Source organism: Podarcis pityusensis (assembly GCF_964106645.2).
Source record: "Podarcis pityusensis genome assembly, chromosome: 10".
Classification (NCBI taxonomy): domain Eukaryota; kingdom Metazoa; phylum Chordata; class Lepidosauria; order Squamata; family Lacertidae; genus Podarcis; species Podarcis pityusensis.
This window is the reverse complement of record NC_138035.1, coordinates 73,122,809-73,139,667: the sequence shown is the minus strand read 5'-3', so window position 1 is coordinate 73,139,667 and position 16,859 is coordinate 73,122,809. Positions and strand designations below refer to the sequence as shown.

General features: G+C 45.4%; 1 protein-coding gene across 1 annotated transcript in view; it reads right to left on the bottom strand.

Moving 5' to 3' along the window:
* The window catches only part of GRM3 (glutamate metabotropic receptor 3), a 93,973-nt gene that overhangs the window by 23,981 nt on the left and 53,133 nt on the right, over nt 1-16,859 (bottom strand). Inside the window, exons 2-3 of the mRNA XM_081023545.1 lie at nt 15,804-16,410; nt 6,981-7,836 (exon numbers count right to left, since the gene is read on the bottom strand). Coding sequence (XP_080879671.1) covers nt 6,981-7,836; nt 15,804-16,301 — 1,354 coding nt within the window. The 5' untranslated portion in view covers nt 16,302-16,410. The remainder of the gene's footprint in view (nt 1-6,980; nt 7,837-15,803; nt 16,411-16,859) is intronic.

The window sequence follows — 16,859 nt, the reverse complement described above, 5'->3', positions numbered from 1 at the left end:
TAAAAAATTCAACCACTTGCATTTTTTTAAAGGTACTATGGTGCCATGGTTTCCATTTACCTTCTGAGAGACCTTCAAGCTTCCAGTCACATTCCCATCAATTAAGTTAGTGAACTTCTCCTTAATTGTGCTACAAGCTGGCCCATTATATACTAAGGACTGTGATCAGCAGCCCTATTCAGGGGCCATAGAAAACTCCACTGAGGTAATAAGTACACCCCTATTGGAGAGGGATGGAAACACCTGCACTTGTGGAGTCTCTCCATATGATGTAGATCCTGGAAACCCTGGAGAACCAGGGTTCTACATCACACCTCCACAAGCAGAAGCAGGCTTCCCATTTCAGACATTCACTCATCAACTTGCACAGGGCAAAGGGCACAGGATAGAGGCAGGGGAAGTTAATGCTAATATGCTGGTCCTCATATGCGAGAAATTTCCACATTTCTATAATACCTGAATAGGGCTAGTGAGTTTCTCCCCCACCTCCTGTTGTATCGTGATGTAGTGCCCTTCCTTTTTGCTAGTATTCACATGAATTTCAGGTGCTTATCATCAATATGAAATCTAGGAATCAGATGCATTAGGGGTGTGAAGGCTTTCCAGAAGGATCTAGCTTCATGTTGAAATGTGCATATTGAGCAGCCAACCTGTGATTTGCGATTATCCTCATTTTACATATATATATTTTAAAGGAAACAAAATTAAGGTGATGATGTTCAGCAGTGGAGAACTGTTTGTCAAACAGATATGCCTCAATCTCCCTGGGACACACAGCAGTCTTTGCAGGAAGCTGCACAGCAAGTCCAGGTGGCCTTTTTTTTTTTTAAGGCTCCAGGGAGCTGTGTGGCCCCTGAGTTTACCCACGAGGTCCAGGCTCAGGAATGTTCCTGAGCCCGGGGGGAAAGCTTGGGGCTTTTACATGGACTTGAAATGTGTTAGGTGAAAAAACAATAAACATGTTGAGGGAGTTACCAGAAACATGTTGATATGCTGGAAAAACTTAAAAGGTGGGTCTCATGAGCAGGTGGAGGTGAAAGATGGCTCAGCAGCCAGTTGAGGTTGACATGTGCAGCTGGTCTTCTCTCTTACACCCTTGTAAGAGGCTGTGGCTGCCCCTGATGCATGGTGACTCTTGTGCACAGGTTTGACCCAGGGCAGAACTAGCATAGAACTGAGTAGCTTGAGTAATTCATTTTTTTCACATTTAGTCAACTGAATGGCTGAACTAGTGCAGATGGGGCATCAGGTTTGTGTGTGTGTATGTGCTCAGAAGCCAGGGAACAAATTCCTGCTGGCCAATGGCTCGTTTGCTTTTTTTTTACCTGAATAAAGTGGTTACCATGGAAATGGGCTCTCATGGCATGTTTTTTCACCTCTTGAAGTCCAGCAAATCCCACAAGTAAAAGGCAAGACAGATTTGTTTGTAAGTGGAGAATGGGCAGGGCTGAGGGATAGTGAAGAAAAATATACAACAAATAATTTCTTGATTTTTTTTAAAGAGTTGCAGGAGGTAAATTTAGCTCAGTATTTACTGCCTTCTGAGATACTTTACTCACACTGAGCCTTGTTTCTAAAGGGATTATTCATGAATAAGGATGGGCAGGTCTGTGAATTTAGTTTTGCTACACTCTGCATCAGATATTTTTTAACCCTCTCAAAAGTTCATCAGCCTTTTAGTGTTCATTTGTCTAAACTTTGTATGCAAGTTGGCCTAATACGTACATTTTGGGATACAATTTTGCTTAATATAATGCACTTTACTATGTCATATTACTAATATGTGGATTCTTATGCACACTTTCCCCTGATATGCATCTTTTTGTACACATGTTTTGGTTGGAGAACTGCATCACAAAATGTAGAGAAGTGTAAATTCAGGATCGCAGATAGTTTTGGAAAGCCAAATTTCTCCCTCATCCCTGCTCATGAGTAGAAATGCCTAGCCCAAAGCATACCTTCTCCTGGCAGTGTAGCACCTAATGGTGTGCTATGTTTGTGTCTGTAGGGCATTTTTCACCAAACTTTGTCAGTTGTGGGACTGTGATCTACCCTTTCATTATCACCATCTTGTTGCCATTGGAAGGTACCTATTATTCAGTGAAAGCTGGACCATAAAGAAGGCTGATCGCCGAAGAATTGATGCTTTTGAATTATGGTGCTGGAGGAGACTCTTGAGTCTCATGGACTGCAAGAAGATCCCATGGACTGCAAGAAGATCAAACCTATCCATTCTTAAGGAAATCAGCCCTGAGTGCTCACTGGAAGGACAGATCATGAAGCTGAGGCTCCAATACTTTGGCCACCTCATGAGAAGAGAAGACTCCCTGGAAAAGACCCTGATGTTGGGAAAGATGGAGGGCACAAGGAGAAGGGGACGGCAGAGGATGAGATGGTGGGACAGTGTTCTCGAAGCTACCAGCATGAGTTTGACTAAACTGTGGGAGGCAGTGGAAGACAGAAGTGCCTGGCGTGTTCTGGTCCATGGGGTCACGAAGAGCTGGACATGACTAAACGACTAAACAACAACAACATTATTCAGTTAGACTTAGGGGAGAAGCTAAGAAATTGAAACAGTGAGTACGTATATGATCGTGAATGTGAGATGACTGAGTCCACTGCATGCTTTTTAGTATGTCTTAAGATCACACAGTATTTATTTTCTTTCTTCATTCATTCTTTTATATTGCCCTGTGACTACCAGATGAAGGCCATCAAGATATAGAAATGATGACGGTGATGATGATGATGATTGTAGGGACATTTTTCATGGCTGGTGGCCATTTGCACTGAAATTTGTCACTTTAGTTTTCTGCTGTATTTTAAATTGTTATATGGTACTGAAATGATTACTTGTTTGTACAGTTGTCTGGAGCTGGAGTAAAGCTTTCTAGAATTTTCTAGAATGTTTAAACATCATTTTGCTTTTAATCAGTTAATTGATCAGTGACCAGCTTTAAATAAAAAGATGTCTCAATGAAGCTGAGGATTTTAGCATCCCAGACGAAGCTAACAATCTCTTCTGTTGACTGATTTACAAAGATAAATAACTGCAAATGCCTTTGGTGCTATTTTTAAATCTAGCTATATAAATCAAGAGACAACCAGCAGCTCCACTGAAATCCATGGAAATGTCAGGAAAACAAACGCAGATGTCAGTTTGCAGTAAAGCAGTCAGGATGAGAAAGGACAGGTAGATCTGTGAGCTGTTGGAGGATAGCGGATTTTCTTCTTCTTTCTCTCTTTTGTCTCTCTGTGTGGGAAGGGGGTATTTTGTTTAGAAATGAGGCATGGCACTAGCCAGGGAAAACTATGCAACCTCTGCAAGCTTTCCTCACAGCCCCAGATCAAGATTCACTGAGAAGCTTTGGAAACAGAAGACTCAGCTGTTGGATGTTGACAGGTGAGACGGCAGAGGAAGAATAATTGCTGTACAATCCTCTGCCTGCCAGTCTTGTCCATCTGTACTCCACTCTTCCGACACAGATGGCAAGGTGGCGTTCTCTTTCACAGCTCTAAAATATTCAGTCATGCTCTCTGCGCCTGTGAGGTTTGTGTGTCAGCTTTGTTTCCTCTCTCACCTGATTCTTCTACAGAATGGAGAAACGGGAAGAATGCGAAAGTGACTCAGTCATTGGAAATAATGTTCGGGGGATGGGGAAATGATGTAAAGCAGCTTACAGTGCCACACCACTGTTCACCTTGTGTGCTGCAACTAAGCAATGCCATTCCAACACTCTCAGGTATCTGCACAGTGCTTGGCACTTGGAACACCTTGACACTGAGATATTTCAAGTATGGTTGTCACCCAGTAACAGAAAATAGAGTGAATTACATACATACATCTTGTTCTGAAATCACCCTCTAGATAAGAGTCACCAACTCATAGGGCCCCCAAAGCCCTAAAACCTCTTCTTTCCTTCAGAGAGATCTTAGTGAGTCTCGTATAGGGGGGCTGAGACTCCTCCTCATTGAGTACTTTCTTGTGTTTCTGGCCTGATCTCATTCTCGCTTACTCATCCCTCAAGAGCTGCTCTTGTAAGGAGTTCACTTTCCCAGCTCACCCCTGGGTCATTGTAACCCAGAAAGAGTTCCCTGGCAGTTCCTGTTGATGCAATGCTTTACTTTCCCAATCCGTGCTGCTTCTGTGGTTGTTCTCCCCCCAGCCCAACTCCTCTCTTTCACCTGAGCAGGCCGAGGAGGAAAGAGCATCCCACACAGCTCTGCAGGTACTAGCTCTAGCCGTGCCAAGCCTCTGACAAGTCCTAGTTGCAATCCATTAAAATGATGATGATGATGATGATGATGATGATATGGTGTGCATGGTTGTACCCCCTCCCCCCCGTCCTCCCAGAAATGCTGTGAAGTAGGCTGGGCAAAGAGAAAGCTACTGGAGCAAAGTCCTTCCCTGAGCTCCATGGCTGAATGAGCTTTTAAGTTTCAAACTCCCTATTCCTAGAGTGACACTTTACTTGAGCCACTGGTGGTGGGCAGGTCAGAGTGCTCTGTTTACAGGGGCCCATTGCACCCACCCACCTCTGTCAGTGTGGGCTGTGCCACTCAGGTCATGTGGGGAGGTGCACCTTTCTGCAAGGTGTTCTCAAGTGCATCTGCTTTACTGCTCCACGGAAGTGCAGGAGAGCTATTTGCTTATGCCATACATGAAGCATCATCCATCAGCTGCTTCAGATGTCAGACAGGTGAGAAATGCTTTGAAGCCAATCATTAAAATAAAAGACACCAAAAAGGAGTACATGACTGGTAGAGAGGGAAACACAGCTTGTGCCGACCACTGACCACATACCCATCCATCCTGGGTTCTCGCTTCTTGGTCAAGTTAGTTTGCGGTGGGATGTCAGGACCTGCTTGCTCTTTCACTAGACTGACAAGGTTTTCCTCTTTCCTTCTCCTAATGCTGCTTAGGCAGCATGACCAGGCCTCTAGGAGCCCAAGGAGGTGGGGCTGGGCCTGCCTGAGCTCTTTACAGTAAGTATGCCTGGAGGTAAGGTTCACAGACACACATGTTGAGTTTTAAAAAAACTCCTCCTGATTATATGAGGAGGTTTCAGGGGCGAAAAAAGGGAAAATGTGTATTCTCCCCACCCAGCCTCAAACTTCCCCCCACCCATGTAAGTCCCCAACAAAGGTTTGTTTCAGGCTGGCTGGAGACCTAACCAGGTACGTTCCTGTGAGGGGCTGGGGGTGTGCTTCAGGGCTTCCACTTGTCACAGTCCAATTCTAAAAGGCTGAACAAATCCATAACATGCTTCTTCTTTGTTCTCCAGCGGTGACATTACCTTGTAACCAATCTTCAATTGTTTGGGCATGCACTTTTTGTGGACAGGCATCAAATAGCTGTCAAGTACTACAATTCTATGTTTCTGTGAATTTGTCTAATTTGTCTACATTCAAACATATTGCGGGTCAAAGACTTTCATTGGCTGGCTGTTGTCCATTCATAAAGGTGTACGTCGTCTCTTGGTTTTAGGATGAAAAACAGTTAGGCATGGGTTATTAAGGCTTATTTTTATGGTTCTTAGCAACTGTTAGGCTTGCCGTATGTATTGACTGCCAGTGGATGAATATGAACCATGAAAATAGGTTTACCAAAGTTACTAGTCCATCCATATACACAGACCTCTGCTATTTATTTGCGGCCAAAAGAAGAGCCAAGTTGTGTAAAACTTTAGTACCTGGTTGCCTGGAGATGTTGTATACAATGCTGGTACGTAAATGTTTAAAAGCCTGACCTACGGGGATATATATTTTATAAGACTGGATTATTATTATATTGCCAGTGAAAAATCCAATGAGCATCTTTTAATCATTGTTATTGCATAGAGATATAACATACAAACTTCCTTTCCTGTGCACTTTCACTCCTGCATGTGTGTCTTCAAAATCAGTGGAACTTGTGTACGGATAAGAAGGGACAGAGTTAGATCACTGTCACAACTACAACCAATTCATAGCCAAAGCTGCAGATAGTGTCAAATGTTGTCAACATGTCAGATCAATAGATCTCATCATTGCAGACTGCCCTGAAGACTGCCCTGTGCTGTGAAATATTGATTACCTAGCAAGTCCAAATCAAATGGCAAAAATGATCTATAATAAATTATCAAAGCTTGTTAATCCAACACCTCAATCTCCTTATTATGCAGGCTGTTTTGTTGAATGATTCATGCTCTCATTTGCTAGGACAAAAAATTGCTCCCTAGTGAAACACTGGACAGAAATACCTTAGCTACAGTATTTGTGGGCAGAATAGTAAAAACAAGCTACAACAAACAGACGCATTCACTGCACTGTTGGGGCGTAGGATGTGCCTGGGAAAAGAGGAGCTGGGGAGAGAAGGGGGCAATCGCAGTGGTTCTTTGTGCCTCCTCCATGAGAGGGTGGCAACATGAGAATGGGCCTCATCTACCGTGGCTCCTCATTCAAGCAATGGTTAAAAAACATGAAATAATATATCAGCTTTTTTTGTCACAACCAATTTCCATAATAAAATATCACAGATGTCCTGTAATGTTAATGACCCACCCCTGGATGTGTATTGGGATGCTTGCAGGTAAAAATGGACATTTCCTTGGATTTGGCAACTGACCGTGATACAGAGAAGCTCAGGGCTTAAGGTGGTTGCGCTGGGGTACTCCCATTTATCGCCATACAAGCTATTTTTACTGAACCACAAACCACTCTAGAATAGAGATGGTGACAATGTTTTTCCAAACCAGGTTCAGAAATGAACCGTGGCAAGGTCCCTAAAACCCCTACCCCCCCAAAAAAGAGGGGAGTGTTTTCACTTTTCCTGAACATCTGATCCCATTGAGATCAAAATCTGAGTGCAGGATAAATCCCCAGCTTCCCTTCTGCCCATCTTCCTCTACTACAATCAACAATGCCAGGGTCAGATGCTTTCTCGTTCCAGCAACATTTTTGTAGTGCCCTCATCAGAGGAGTGTTGTTAATCGTTTTACCTGTAAAGTTGACTTTCAGTAGGTAGTCTTTGTAGAGCTTCTTGCCATCCAAATGCTTCATGGCATCACAGAGTTTGGTTGTGTTTGGACACATGGTCCGTTGCATTTTATGCAGGGCGTGCGCCATTGCATATACCGCGTTCACCACAAACATGATCTTAGACTCTTGTTCGTAGTTGGAACTGTTGATAGATAAATGTTTGTCACACGTTTTTCTGTGGGGTTTCCTGTTCTGGAGGCTGCACTGAAATTTCTGCTCCCAAAAGTCCTTGAACCAGGGGTTGCGATGGTTAGCGTAAGGGGTGAGGCTTTGGAAGTATCGATCAAATTCTTTAACCGGATGAGAAGCAAGCTCGAGAGTTATTGCGCCATAGGCAACATGCTCATTGCCCTTCACAACGCTTTCCTGTGCTCCCCACCCATCACTGGCAACCCATGTGAAGGAAACGTTGAATCGGTTGGCTGCAGCAATCAGCTCCCGGGAGTCATCACTGCGCATGAAGAGGACGACCACCTTGGCATTGGGTTTCTGGAGCAGCTCTCTGATAACGCTGTCATAGGACTTCCGAATATTGGAGCGACCAACCTTCTCAGAGGTGGCAATGCATATATTTCGGAGGCGTGCCTCTTGCTCAAATGCTTCAATGCCTGTTTCACCATAGTCTCCTTCAGAAGCGACCGTTGACACGTAAGTCCAGTTAAAGAACCGTAGGATCTCAGCCATTGCTTTGGCTTGGTAGAAGTCAGGCGGCACCGTCCGCGCAAAGTAGTCATAGCGAGACTTGTCACTCAGCTTGGCACTGGTTGAGGCGTAGCTTATCTGAGGAATCTGGAAAAGCCTGAGCAAGTTTGCAACCTAGGAAGAAGAACAGATATATTAGCTCACATGACCCCATTGCAACCATGAGCAGGGGGCAGATCCAGAGCATTTGTTTAAAGCACATTCAACATACACTTAAAGTACATGACTTCCTCCCTAAATCCTGGGAAATGTAGATTTCTCCTCACAAAGCTGCGATTTCTGGCACTCTTAACAAACTACAGCGCCAAGGTTTAGTTTGGGGAAGTCACACACTTTGAATATTGAATGTGCTTTAAAGATATGGGGTGGATCTGCCTCACATGGCAGATGATGACAGTTTTACACAGATTGGTTCCAGATGTACTAGAGGGAATATATGATGAAAATTCCTCCTTGCAGGGTTTGGGGGTCCCCCCCCCCCCAGGAAATAGCTATTTTTAAATGGTATTTGCTACCTGTTTTCTAAAACAATATATCTTAGTATTCTGCCACCACATTCTGATGCAGATGTTGGCCAGGCTTGAATGTGCAAAGCAGCTCCATGGAAGTTTATTGTGTTTGAGGGTACCTGAAAGGTTACTTTCTAGAGTTTTATCTGTGCTGGCTTTTTCCTGCAGGCAAATCAGCTACTTGAACTTACTATCATCAAGTGAGCAACATTCATGTTAAAATGCTTTTTGACATTTTATCCAAGAAGCTGTAAAGAGGTAGTCTGAGAAGTCACCAAGTTATTTACTCAGGCCCCATTCAATAGATATTAAAATTATACAGTGCATTCATGGAAATTTGAGAGCTAAATCTGTTAATTGCATCACTAGGATATTCTAAGAAGATTTTATTGCATTCGCTTAAAACAGATTCTCTAACCGCATTGGTGCCTGCAGGGAAAAAAATTAAGAAAAAATAACCCTGAAAAATGAAACTGTGCCTGTTCAGAGTTATTGCCTGCCAGCCATCTTGGATATTAAACTGTAAAAATCTAGCTAAATATTCATTATCTGCTATTATAGCACCCCAGGAAGGCAGTGCCTTAAAGCCTCTTATGACTTGATTAGCAAAGCAGAACAGTCAGAGCGGAGGCACTTTCCTTCCAAAGGAGGCCCCTGATTCACACCTTTTTTATGCCAACTTTACAGCATTGCCATTCCATCTGCAGAGGAACATGGATGGTATGCCACCCCCACCCCACCCCGTGCCCTCCTGCCACAGACATAGCCCTGTATTTTGCAAAGGCTGTGCTCTCAGACAACCTGCAGGCCTAAAGGTCCTGCCCACAGGGGAGGGGCCTGCAGTAACGACGGATGATTCACTGCTCTGGCCTTGGCTTCTCTGGTACTGGACAATTTTCTCAGATGCCCAGGGAACCCTGTTCCTCATGCTGTCCTCTGTATGTAGCGCTCATGTTCAGAGCATGGACCCCAGCAGCCACACACCACAGGGGCTTCCTGGAGGGAATCTGCTAAGAACATCTGCACAGGCACAGGCTCTCCCATGGGATTGGGACCCCAGTTGTGCAGGGACTCCTTACGATAGGGAGATCTGAGCTGCTGTTCACTGGGATATGCTTTCTTCTGTTCCGGAGGCTGGGCCCGAAACAATGGCTTCAAGTTAAAAGAAAAGAGATTCTGACTAAACATCAGGGAGAGCTTTCTGACAGTCAGAGCTGTTCAACAGTGGAACAATCTCCCTTGGGAGGTGGTGGACTCTCCTTCCTTGGAGGTTTTTAAGCAGAGGTTGGGTGGCCATCTGTTGTGTTGTGTATGATCTAGTTGAGATTCCTGCATTGCAGGGGGTTGGACTAGATGACCCTCAAGATCTCTTCCAACTCTACAATTCTATGATTCTATGAAAGTGTAGATGTTGAAAGAGCAGGCCCAGCAAAGCACATGACATCAGGGAGAAATGGGAGAGAGGGGTTCTACCTGGACCAGCTCAATCTGAACATTTGTCTGCTGTTTGTTCTCTCCCCCAGGTATTTGGTTATAAAAGTCACACATCTTGCTTGAGGCTTGGTTCTCTGGCATAAGCTGAAGAATGAAAAGAAAGCCTGTGGCTCTCAGGTGGTGGATCACAGCCTGGGCAGAACCTGGAGGAGATGCCTGAAGATCCCTGGAGGTCATGTCCACCCCCCTGCCATGCAGGAATCTCAAGTAAAGCATCCCTGACAGATGGCCATCCAACCTCTGCTTAAAGATCTCCAAGGAAGGAGCGTCCACCATCTCCCGAGGAAGACCTTTCCACTGTCTAACAGCTCTTCACAATACTTCTGAACTGCTCTCCATCCAAGGGCTATCACAGCCAGGTTTGGCGGTTCAGGTACTGTGGCCAATAGCTATGTCTGTACTGTCAAACAGCTCTTACCATTAGAATGTTTTTTCTGTTGGTGTACCAGGTGCCTTCACCATTGTTCTCTAATTAGGTGCTCTCTGGATGGTTTGGATTACAACTCCCGGCATCCTTGAACATTGGTAATGTCAGCTAGGCCTGCTGGGAGGTTCAAACCTCTTGAGAGCACCAAGTTGGGAAAGTGTACTTCAGACTATGTCTGGCCGTTTCTTGACACCCTATATGCTGGTTTCATTTGGAGCCAGGCTCTGATTATGGAGCTGGGGGGGGGGGGGGGCTGGCTGGCTGTGTCCCCTCTCAAAAATGTGCCTGGATCCACACACCCCAGCCCCCCCCCCCATTATGCCCCTGTGGTGTCCAGCTTTTATGGAGCTGTTGAGTTTAGAGAACTGAGAAGTGATACTGTTTATATGACCAATTAGACCTCAGAATACTGGAATACCTTCTAAGGTGGTGGAGATGCTTACATGGTTGGTTGGATAGTTAGCAGATACTGAAAAGTGTGAACTATATTAATCAAATCCTAATTAGAAATTGTTAGTAAACCAGACTGGGGGAATCCAAATTGCATCCAAAATGAAATGACATGAAAAATCTGGAAGGAAAGCACAGCTAATTAAATGGAATTACATTAGAAGAGCTCAGGAACGAGGGGTGCAGGAGAAGAATGATATTCTTCCTTCTCTCACAAAGCTAAATTCACACAGTGCTATTCCCCCACTGGTCTTTCTAGGCAAACTGTTGCTGCCATCTCTCTTTCAAACTCACATGATTTTAATTGGCTCCAGATTATGCTCTTTAGATTTTTATTTTTATTTTTACTATTGACTGTGTGTGTCAAGATGCTCATTGCTTATTTACCATTTTTTGGGGTGGGAGAGATGATGAGGGAAGCAAGAATCTGGCAGGAGAAAGAAAGGATCAGACTGACAGCTGTCCAGACAGAATTTGCAGGACATTGTAAATATTGCTGCAAATTACAACAAAGGCAGAAACGGAGGTGCTCTTTGTTGGAGTAGCTCAGCTCAGCACACCTTATCACTCTGCTTTCACAGTGTTTATCATGAAACATGCAGTGAGGGTGAGCTATGAGCCTCAAGACACATCCTGTGGAGCCTTCCTGCTGATTTTCATAAGGATATTCAAGAGAAGGTGGCTTCAAACCTACTTCACCCACTGCCCATATTTAAGCAATATGATGCCCCTGATTCCCTTTGTTCTCTTTGACAGGCAGTTTTGGAACAATGATGGTGATGGATCATCCCACTCCAGGGATTAATGAAAGCAAGCCACCCCCACCCCCACCCGCAACAGAACACAAAGTGAGAGAGCGAATGGCTTAATGGGAGAGCTTCTGTTCTGCGCGCAGAAAGACCCTGCTGTTAAAGGATCTTAAGAATACACGGAGGAAGGCTTTCTCTGCCTGAGACCTTGGAGAGCAGCTGCATTGAGGAAAACCCTGGGCTATGAGATAGACCACTGACCTAGCTCAGGGCAAGTCAATTTCATACGTTCCATTTGCAGCAGAGAAGCAGGGAGTTCTTCGGATGTGCATACATCTAAAACTTCCAATGTGTGGAAGTGTGAGGTTTTGATGTGAGGGTACATCCCTGGGAGAACCCTCTGTGGAAGCCTCAGAAGAGGATCAGAGCCAGGGGAGAGGAGGTGGACGTGGAAGACAGGTCAGGGGATGAAGGGGAACACAATGGTGGGGTGCTGACAGTTGAGAGAGAGAGGAAGAAGAGGCAGCTGGGAAGGAGGGGGGGGTGAGGCTGTAACAGAGTCGGAGGAGCCTGCCAGTCCTGCTGTACTGAGCTCCCCTCCCCGCTTATCTCCTGCAGCTTTTGCAGAACAAAGAGCACAGGGAGCACAGCCCCCCCACCCATGGAGTTTAAGATTGCTGAGTAAAGAGCCAGATGGGAAGGAGACAGGCAAAAGCGCGAGACTCAGATGGTCAGTTCTGGCAACTGCTTTACCAGGGCCAGTCTTGCCCATAGGATTCTCAGTTTGAATTCCGTTTCCTTGAATAAAGAATCACCTTTATTGCTCATCTCTGAGTCTCAGTGCTGACCTGCTGCTGAACCAGCCCTGACATCCCCTATGTCAGGCATAGGGAACCTTTTTGGCTTTGTGCACCCAGTTTGACTGCCCACCTGTCAGTCGCCTGACATCACAGGTGCTTTGAAGTCCCGAACTTGGGACTTCAAAGCACCACAGGAAGCCCAGGCATCAGGTGCTGGAGGGAATTGCCCGATCCAGGAGACTTCAGCTCTAATGCCCATCAACTCTGTCACCCATTGGCCCATTGATTTCTAATTTAGGAGTGTATATTTAAGATTCTTAAACTCTCTTTGGGCATTCAGGTGGCCCCACTCATGCTGCCATTTTAGGCTTTGCCACCCTCCGTATTCTGGAAGGTCAATGCTCACAGCAGGAACATGCAGGATGGCCAGGGTTCAAAATTATGTGCAGCAGCTTCCTGAAGCTCCCTTCTGTAGACGTTCCCCCTTCAATGCTTGGCCGATGGTGGGGCTGGGCATTGGGATGCTGTGGAGCAGCTGGGCTGGGGAGCAAGGCCATGCTCACCCTCAGGCAACTCTAAACATGTGAGGTAACTGAAAGCCCAAATAGATCTAAAAGGATCAACAGATATTTACATGTGGAAGGACCATGCCACTAGAGCAGAGATGTATTGTAGCATAGTGACTAAAAGGGACACATCAGTGGTGATCCACTGAGGTGCATCTGGCCCCAACTCTCCATACAGTTTTAGGTGACTGGTTAGGACACACCTTTTATGGTTACTGGAGGAGACAGACCTGATTAGACAAAGGAATTCATTCCTGCTGCTCCTATTAGTAATTGTGATTTAGGGGTTTGTTGCATTGTTGTTGTTGCTTTTAAATGGATTTTATGTATTCTTTTAATTTTATTTGACCACTGTTGTAAAATGTGGTTTATGCAAAGAATAGCATATAAATAATCTAAATCAGGGGTGGGGATCTGGATCTGGCTAAAAGTCCAGATCCTTACCTCTCCCACCCCAACAGGCCAATTTGACAGGTGGGCACCTGATGTCACAGTGCTGTCAGGTGACCCCCTTCATCTGTACAGTTTGAAAATAAACCATGTAGGCTTAAGCTTACAATGCACAATGCCTGTTGCCCTGAAATCAGCTTGTGGTTGGAACTTCAAAATGCCACACACAAGTCTCTACAGGTTCAGATGATCAGTGGAGCCTCCAAACCCATTTTTTGACCCAAAGAGATCTTTACTTGCCCCACACCTGACACGTAAGACAGGTGGCTGTGGCTTGGCTAACATGGCTTCATGAGCCAAATGGTGAGGCCAGGTGGGTCTGCTTTAGATTTCCCACTGCTGCTAGAAGAGTTGGGGTTTTTTAATCAGCTGACAATCAGGAAATTGCAGGTGCAGATTTTTTCTCTGCCAACCTTATATGTTGGTGATGTAGAGTCACGCCTCCATGTAACCTTAGATGCTATGTTACATGCATCATGGGAGGCAGGGTGTCTGCTCACCTCTCCACTGTCCAAGGAAGGTCCCTGCCTATTCAGTGTGTGCTCTACAGAGCAATGTGCATGCACAGATCAACCCTGTCTCCCTGACTTGTTGTGACCATGGTTTTATGCTGAATGGTCACAGAATGGCAAACTTACTGAACATAGAGTGCATATAGAGTTCCCCAGATGGGCAGGGTGGTATTACTACTACTACTATGTGCATTGTCCAGTTGAGTTCTTTGTCACCATGTCCCCAGTTTGAGTTTCAAGTGCTTGAGCAAACTTTCAGATTCACAGCTGTTATTTCTTTTCCAGAAAAAAATATTTTCAACTGGACCCTAATCCTGCATTCTAGCACTGAGGCCGTTTGCTATTGATCTCAGGAGGAAGGTCTGCTTGAGTCAGAAGCTTGTAAACACATATAGCTGGTACAAAATGCATTGCTTGTTACACCTTTATAATTTCAAGTCATGAAGGAGAGCCTGAGCATTTGGAACTGGACAATGTACTCCAGTGCTCTGAGCCTTCTGTTAGCCGTGGAAACTAGATGAGATGACCCCAAAGGTCTACATTCCTTAATGCCATTTCTTTGATTCTAAGGTGGGCACTATTAGTCCCACAAGTGATTTATGCCAGTTTCACTAGAAGAGGAAACCAATATATTTGTAAGTTTCATTATTCCATATTGCAAGGTCCTGCCCCCTAGACTGAGTCCAAAACTCACAATTCTTTGAGAACGAAAGTCTGCTTACAGCTCCAGAGCACCCAGACGTTCTTGGAGAGGAGCAACTTATTCTCCCCAAGCCTCCTTTTGTCTGGAAACAGTTAGAGTCCACCTTGAAGATCTAGCTGAAGTGGGCCCTTCTTTGAGAGTCTTCTCAAATAGCCTGTGGTGAGGGCAAATGGAGCATAGTGCACCCTTATTCTTCCCTGTCAGGCACTACCTCCAAGGCTCGCTGTCACTCTGCTTTTGCTGGTGGCCCTCTCCACCAGCAGAATTGTCCCATTTCAAGACATCTCTGGGACAGCAGTGTTCCTCCATCACTTCCAGCCTTGGCTCTGTTTACATCTAGCTGATTATGCGGGAAGGACATCAGAGGGCCTGCAGGTACATGTACAGAACTGGAGACAACTGTGTTGGTTTAAGACTCAAATTTAAACACCGCAGAGCTGCTTTCCACAGCAACTAGGAACCAGGCAAGCATCGTCTCAGTTCAAGGACACGTTCCAGCCAGGCAAAAGAGCTCAAAGAGCCAAGCGAGTGAGGGGTGTCTCTTGGGGAGAGGACCAAATAGAGAGGCCAGGAGGACGACATTTGGTCTCCAGGCCAGAGGTGACCCCCCCTCTAATATTTGAAGTGACCCCATACTGAATCAGATCATTGGCCTACCCTTACCCCAGTATTGCCAACGCTGATTGGCAGTGGCTCACCATGTTCTCAAGTGCAGGATTTTTTAAATCCAGAGTCTGCCTGAGAGCCTGGACATGCCAGGGGTTGAACTTAGGACTCTGTGCATGTCAAGCATGTGCTCCACTACTGAGTCAGGGTAAACACAACATCTCACATCGATCCAAGTTTGACTAGAGAAGACATTTCCAAACTGAACTCAGTATTCTTATGTCAAAGTCATCCATAGCAGAATTGAACTCAGCTTGGTCCACCACATGTGAAGGCAATTCCTGGGCTTTTGGAAGGAGAATGCCCTCTCTTCCACTAGTCCTAATTCTGGCCTCAAGCTAGTGAAGGAAAGGAGATGAACTCCTGCTCCTGCCAGTGAACATCATGCTTCAGGGTTATCCTCTGTGGTCAAATGATGACCACCAATCTTCATCAGCAAGTCTCTCAAACTCCCTTTCATTCTTGTGGTTTCTTTTATACCCAAAGCCACACACCACCCATCCTTTGCAGCCCTCCTTATCCAGCCATCCTTTTCTGCCTGCTAGCTGAGTGTAATTCAGGTGGCTCTGCCTGACAGGAGCTGCTACACTTTCCAGCTCCTTTTGGGAGGAACCTCAGCTGGGTAGCATGACCCACATGTCTGGTTCTTACCTGACACCCACATGGGCTCGTGAGTGTTTCCCCATTGGATTCTGTAGAGTAGGTAAAAGGACAGTGAGATGGAAAACTTGTTCTTAAGTGTTAAGATATCTCACCTGTATGGAGACGCTGCTGTAAGAACCTCCAATGACTCCTGCAATGAGTAGTGGGATGTTTTCTTGAATCGCGTACGACCCATCAGGACACATATATTCGGCTTCATCCACTTTAGTCAAAGAAGCCCTGACAAACTCCAGGGACTGTTCTAATGCATACGTGTCCCGGGAGCAAGTGTCCAAAATGTGAACTCCAAGCTTAATTCCTGGGAGCAAGGAGCTGTCTCTGTTGATCTCATCAATCGCAAACAACATTGCCTCCAAACGCTGGATACCTCGGTCTTCATTGATTCTCCCACATTCTTCTGCTCCACTGCCCTTTTCCTTAATAGGGAACAGACCACCCAAAACCAGGTCTCCTTCAATCTTAATTTCTTTCCTCATAAAGTTGTGGTCACCTAGAGAAAGGAAGCCTCCTTTGGAAAATAAAGCCAGCACAAGCACATGGAGCTTTGCAAACATCTTTGTTGGTCCTGTTCTGACAGCTCTAAGAAGCATCTGCAGGAGTGCTAGTGACCTTCATTCCTTCCAGCGCATCGTGTGGCAATATGAAATGCCATCCCATGGGCGAGGGAGGCGCAAGCCGGCCAGATCTTCCATCAAGTCTCTAGAGAGATGAAAAATGGTTAGAAAAGCCTAAAGTAAGACACATGATGGCTTTTCCCCACTGAACACATACTGAGCTGGTCTTTAAGGTTTCAGAGGACTCTGAAAACATTTTCTGTGGTGTAGGAGTAACCATGCACCCAAACCCTTCATCTCACAGCTCCTGAACATGTGGCACGAGGGCTTTGCAGAGATAGCCAAGTTCACATAACTCTTCCCACTCAAAAAAAGCACATGGGGGCAGGCAGTGATGTGATGAGTGTAGGCGACAATTGTGCACACAGTGATACATGTGAAGCTCTTGCATTTTATGAAATGGGCCTCTGTCCTTATGTCACAATGCAGTGAGAGTGATCTGTTAGCACAAAGAAGATTCAGCTGTGGAAAAGAAGAGCTCCGGAAAAAGAAAAGCCCCCTGCACCCAAATACTGGGCAGTACAAATGTGATGC